At 41.7% G+C, this 6,339-nt stretch overlaps 1 protein-coding gene across 8 annotated transcripts in view; it reads right to left on the bottom strand.

The window, feature by feature from the left end:
* The window catches only part of sh3bgr (SH3 domain binding glutamate-rich protein), a 37,276-nt gene that overhangs the window by 30,161 nt on the left and 776 nt on the right, over nucleotides 1–6,339 (bottom strand). For 4 of the 8 annotated variants that reach the window (XR_009795994.1, XM_061826786.1, XM_061826788.1 and 1 more), the window contains exons 2-6: nucleotides 5,368–5,553; nucleotides 5,192–5,272; nucleotides 3,589–3,681; nucleotides 2,254–2,400; nucleotides 1,802–1,828 (exon numbers count right to left, since the gene is read on the bottom strand). Coding sequence is in view for 7 of the 8 variants with exons in the window: in XM_061826786.1 (XP_061682770.1) it covers nucleotides 1,802–1,828; nucleotides 2,254–2,400; nucleotides 3,589–3,681; nucleotides 5,192–5,272; nucleotides 5,368–5,553 (534 nt within the window). In the remaining variant the exon portion in view is untranslated. The remainder of the gene's footprint in view (nucleotides 1–1,801; nucleotides 1,829–2,253; nucleotides 2,401–3,588; nucleotides 3,682–5,191; nucleotides 5,273–5,367; nucleotides 5,554–6,339) is intronic. The other 4 variants (XM_061826790.1, XM_061826791.1, XM_061826792.1 and 1 more) reach the window with 2 other exon arrangements.

Below are 6,339 nucleotides of genomic sequence, written 5' to 3'. Positions count from 1 at the left end.
TTTTCATTTGGGTGTTTGTGTAAAGAACCCAAAATGGCTCCTATAGTACTACTACTACTACTACTACTACAGTACTACGTCACTGACTTTACCTCAGGGAAAATAATAAAACAACTGTTCAATCATTTTGGAAGAGAACGGAATTCTCAGAACGCTGGTTTATAATCTATTAATAAAGTTTGACTGACATTCCTTTTAGTGCAGCGCCATCTAATGAATGCGGAACGTAACCCCAGCCTCTACTGTAGCCTCTATTCTATGCGCCTTATAATACGTTATATATGAAAAAAGTTTGAAAATGGGGCATTCATTGAAGGTGCGCCTTATAATCCGGTGTGCTTTATAGTGCAGAAAATACGAAAAGTTTCAGAAAAACTACTGTACCTTTAAACTCACCATAAAATGGTTCTGCCTGTTTTAAAGGTAACCATATTATTTCAAATATATTCCTTTTTTTTTTTTTTTTTTTTTAAATCATTATTACAGTGGGCCAAGATCTTACGGCCATGCTACCCTCGTCAGATCTCGGAAGCTAAGCGACTTTGGCCCTGGTTAGTACTTGGATGGGAGATCGCCTGGGAATACCAGGTGCTGTAAGCTTGTAGAAAGACCACTAACTGCCCTTTGTTCTGGATTCGAGTCTCACATCCTCTGATTGCCAGAAGGATTGTTTGGGCTTGCAGAAACTGCAACCAGCCTTGACTTTGCACTCACATACAACACAAAAGTTTGCAATCAAGTACGTCCTGAGAAACCGGAACAGGGTGACCACACTGTGTGACGCCCGCTCCGTCGCAATTAATATTGCCATTGACAACAAGCCTCCATCCATTTTCTTTGCCGCTTATTCTCACGAGGGTCGCGGGGAGTGCCGGAGCCTATCCCAGCTGTCAACAGGCAGGAGGTGGGGTACACCACTAACTGGTTGCCAGCCAATCGCGAGGCCACGTTCACGATAACACTTATGGCCAATTTAGAGCCTCCAATTAATGTTGCGTGTTTTTGGGATGTGGGAGGAAACCGGAGTACCCGGAGAAAACCCACGCAAGCACGGGGAGAACATGCAAACTCCACACAGGCGGGACTGGGATTGAACCCAGGATATCAGAACTGTGAGGCCAACGCTTTCCAGCTGATCCACTGTTCCGCCCCTCCTATCTATTATTTAAGAAAAGAAAAAAATTAATGACACATACGTCCAGCAGCTTCATATGAAGCTCATGTTTGACCTTAAAGGTTCCATGTTACTGGAAGGATGGAAAAATGTGGTTAAAGTTGGTTGAGAGCAAAAGCAAGATCACAGAATAAAAGATATTGATTGCCATTTTTTTAATACAGTATGTAAATTTCCCCACACTTAAAGGAATGATAAAACAAATATCTTCCTATCTTTTCAGTACATTTCCATATGTCTAAACTTGAGGTTTTAATTTTTATTGTCCGCTATCAGCCATAAGGCAAACGAAGAACTGATATTTGATGTTTGACTGTCTTATCATTGGTGCATCGGAATCAATGGATTCTTTTAATTTTTTTTCTAACAATACTCATTTTATACACAACAGATTTGTTTTGCAGAGTTATTGTTGTGTGGGGCAGCGAAACACACCACCACCACTCTCCGAATTGCCAAGAAAAAATAAATATGGCAAACGTTTCTACTGGGCTTGGGGACAGAAAACGACCGTGTCGTGTGAATTCTAACTAGCAACAAGTGTGACCAGGAATGGAAATTGAACCGTAGAGGAAAAGAAAAAGATTTTCCCATCAAATTTAAAAGAAAAAAAAAAGATATACATACCTGTTCTTCATCCTCTTCTGCGTGACCCTGTTAACAGAAAGATGACAAAGTTAGAGTGGAAAATTGACGGCACACAATACACACTTTGTGAGGAAGGACCTGCCTCACAGCTTGACAAGGACACTGAGGGAATTTTTATTAATTTTTTTCACATCACATGCTCATCAACAGTGAGACATCCAGACAAAAGAAAAACAGTAAAACATCGGGGTACTTTAACGATAAGAGTAAGAAGGTTTGTGTAGGAGTAAAGAAGTCAAAGTCGAGATACTAGATCGGTAGATGTACTTGTCGTCGACAGCAACCAGGAAAGAAGACAAAAGGTTAGCAAAAGTGTGGCGGGAAGGCGGGGGGAGATGTTTACGGGACCATGTAGAAGCTGAGCGTGAAAACAGAGCATCTAGGGAATGTTTTGGATGAAAAGCAAAATCAAGTTAGAGGTCATAAGTTACTGTAATTTCGGGTTCTTGGTCTCCTCCTCCTTCCGTGGCATCCGTTTCTTCAGGCTCCGCTACATCTTCCTCTTCACCGCCTTCGCCTCCCTCTGCCTCGTCCTCATCGGCGTACGCGTCCCCGTTCTGATCTACCTCGGGAACGTCCTTTTTGTCAGGCGAAAACAACAAACTGCTGATCAGGGTTTATAAATTAGGCTTGGTTAAGCAAAGTGAGTGCCGCACACGTCAACTGGAGACGTTCTAGAAAGGAAGTACAAGCACATCACGAAGGTACAGTGAAGAAAATGAGTATTTGAACACCCTGCTATATTGCAAGCTCTCCCACTTGGAAATCATGGGGGATCTGAAATTTTCAGCGTAATACAGCTGCAAATATGTATTTGAAAACCCGAGAAAACTAATGTTAATATTTGGTACAGTAGCCTTTGTTTGCAATTACAGCGGTCAAACATTGTCACCAAGCTGCTAGGCAATTTCTCCGTAGACCTTTCCAGCCATGTGGAGTTGTACAATTTTTGTCTCTGGTGTCTTTGGACAGCTCTTTGGTCTTGGCCATGTCACAAGTTTGAGTCTTACTGATTGTATGGGGTGGACAGGTGTCTTTTTGCACCTAAAGACCTCACACAGGCGCATCTGATTCAGGATATTACATGGAGTGGAGGTGGATTTTTTAAGGCGGACTAACAGGTCTTTGAGGGTCAGAATTCTAGCTGATAGGCAGGTGCTCAAATACTTATTTCCAGCTGTATCACACAAATTGTTAAAAAAAAAAAAATCATACATTGTGATTTCTGGATTTTTCTTTTTAGATAATCTCTCTCAGAGTCGACATGCACCTATGATGAACATTTCAGAGTCATCCATGATTTCTCAATGGAAGAACTTGCAATATAGAAGGGTGTTCAAATACTTATTTTGTTCACTGTAGATGTTCACCTCATAGAAATAGTCTTTTGTTAAAAAGACTTCCCAATTGTCATGTTGCTTGAAAAAAAAAAAAAAACATGACAATATCTGATAATATACGTGCATTAGGTGTCTGTCGCATCCTAAAAGAAAAAACACTGCATGTCGTTGCCACCTCGTAGCGTGCAAAACGTGTTTTGGGTAAAAAGTGCTGGAAACACAACTCGGCATCATTGTGAAGACACTGATGGTGTATTTAGTGGTTTTGAATTCAAACGTTGCAACCACTGAGTAACACAAAGAGGAGAGTTAATGCCACGACTGGACGGGTGCGTGGACCTGAAGGGAAGTGAGAGCGTGTTCAGGTGAGAGGACGTGCGGTTGAAAAAGGAGCAAGGAAAGCAGGATGCGTCAATAAAACGTTACTATTAAGTTATCTTGGGCTCCCTCTTGGGTGGTTTCTTCGGCGGGAGTGCCATTCTCCACGATGCGCTCTTCGCTACTGGCCTGCGGCGCTACCTGTGTTGAGGAAAGAATTCGGCTAAACGGAAAGGCAACATGCAGACTGTTTGGAAGGTTCGGAAGTTTGGAAAAGTCCGGTGCCGTTCGTGATCATGGACCCGTTCAAACCTGACCAACTCAGTGAAATGTTTGCCATTGCAAAAAAACATCCATGACGTTTCTTTGTGCATGGGTCAGTAAAAGTGACAAGTACAGTATACTTGATATTAATGTTGCTATAGTCCGGTTTGCTGAATTGAAAATAAATGGGGGAAAAAAATATTTTCTACAAAAATGTCAATTAGACTGTATACAGCACTAAACATACCTTATACAGTGATGCCTTGGTTCTCGACCACAATCCGTTCCAGAAAACGGTTCAAGTAGTGATTTGTTCAAAAACCAAATCGATCTTTCCCATGACAATGAATGGAAAAAGAAATAATGCATTCCAAGCCTAAAAAATTGTGCGTTTTTAAAGCCTTTTTTTAGCTTTTCCTGATAATAAACTACATAGTAGAAATACATGTATAGTTTAAATACTTTATATAGTAAAATAACTAAATAAATATATTTATTTTTTGCTTAAAATACATGCTTTAGTAGTGGAGTACACTAGGCTGGGAGTGCATTGCCGTATCTGTCGTGACTCGGCCCCCAGCCATGTAAACTTCTTTTATTAACAAAAGTGCAGAATAACTTTAAACAAGCAACTTGGCTTCTTTGGAGCCATGATTGGGGGTTAATACGGTAGTCCTCGATAAGAAGAAAAACAACAGTCACTACCGGGACACCTCTGTGAACTGAGGCTGAATTATACAGAATAACAAAAATGCGCTGGTTGCGCCGCGCGCTTTTTGTCATTTACGGGTTTTTTCGGCGGCATGGGAATTCACAGCAAAGCCCATCATGGGTCAGCTGGTCTGGCCCCACGCAATATGTTATTTCCGTGTTTTGGCGGGGGCGTTTCAGTCCCGATTTTCGTTCGAAAACAGAAGCAAAAAAAAAAAAAAAAAAATCTCAAAATTTTGGTTTGACAACCGATTTGTTAAAAAATGAGGACATATGAGAACCGAGGCTTTACTGTATATTTTTGAAATTTTAGTGCTTGGAAATTAGTATATTCCTTTGGCAGTTTTCTTGGAATTCATGGGACGCGCAGACATTTATAAAACATATTTCAGCCCTGCTCAGCGGTCTTCATTTAACATGTATAAGAAATGGTTGTGAATCTGAATCAGCTGATATTATGTGGCCGACTCGTTCACAATGTTTGCCACAACGAAGCGATTAATTGAATAAATCTGTAATGTCCCTCTTTAAAAGATTATCATATTCAGTTTTGATTGATACAGACATCCCTCTCAAAAATAAATTTTAATAAACAAACAGCTCTTACTATAATGTGGGGGGCTCACTGTATATCAAATGTTGTGGTGTAGAGTTTGACATCAAACAATATGAACATTTTAAAGAGAACAATTAAACGTAGGAGGAAAAGAAGGGATGAAAAATAATTTCTCTTGACCTTTGAACCAGGGGGAGGGGCCAATCCCAGGAAGGCATATACAGAGTTGTCTTCCTTGGCGTCGAAGAACGTCTCGTAGTCCTGAACAAAAAACGTCAAATGATTTGATCATCAGTTCATTTCATCTTTGTATGACATATTAATAAATCGCGTTGCACTTGGTGTTGTCCACTCACCCCACAGTAGCTCTCTTCATTGAAGATCTGAGGGGGCAAGGGGATCCCGTTGGAGGGTTTCTTCTCCTCCGGTACGTTCTGCCTCATCCACATGCGGTTCTCCTCGTTGCAGGCGATGTCCAGCTGAGTGTAGTCCACCTTCAACGCTTCCAGGAAGCCCACCACATCTTGTTGCTTCTTCTTGATCTGGAAGCGGAAGGAACGGCTCGAAGTCAAGCAGAGGAACAAATTACGTATACTTTTGTTGGAATAACACATCCGCCTCCGTTTTTTATGAGTACTACTTACTGCGGGGTCACCACGCTAATGTTGGTCATTATGGAGGGTCAAGAATTTATAAACAGTCCTGGTGAGTAACTATCCATTTTCTTTGCCGCTTATCCTCACAAGGGTGACGGGGAGTGCTGGAGCCGATCCCAGCTGTCAACGCGCAGGAGGCGGGGGACACCCTGAACCGGTCGCCAACCAATCGCAGGGCACATCGAGACAAACAGCCGCACTCACAATCACACCTAGGGGCAATTTAGAGCGTCCAAATAATGTCGCATGTTTTGGGGATTTGGGAGGAAATCGGAGTGCCCAGAGAAAACCCGCGCAGGCATGGGTAGAACATCCAAACTCCACACAGGGGGGGACCGGGATTGATCCCGGGACCTCAGAACTGAGGCGCCAACGCTTTTACCATCTGACCCACCGTTCCGCCTAATCCATTACATTTCTGGGAGAAAATGCATTCATGCGTTTCACGTTAAAAGTAATCCAATGCACAGTAACTAGTTATATCACTTCAAGAAAGTAATTACTATTACATTTTCAACAGTACCTTGTAAGTGTAACCAAATACAGCCAATATCCGAAGTAATCCGCCCAACACTGTTTACAGAGGTGCCATGTGTCGTGCTAAATGATACAATATCACTTTTTTCCACGTAATAATTTTCCTTCAAAATTGTTATTCACAACTGCAATGTT

This window comes from Syngnathoides biaculeatus, chromosome 8, assembly GCF_019802595.1.
Source record: "Syngnathoides biaculeatus isolate LvHL_M chromosome 8, ASM1980259v1, whole genome shotgun sequence".
Lineage (NCBI taxonomy): Eukaryota > Metazoa > Chordata > Actinopteri > Syngnathiformes > Syngnathidae > Syngnathoides > Syngnathoides biaculeatus.
The sequence above is the reverse complement of the archived record's forward strand: the minus strand, read 5'-3'. Positions and strand labels throughout refer to the sequence as shown.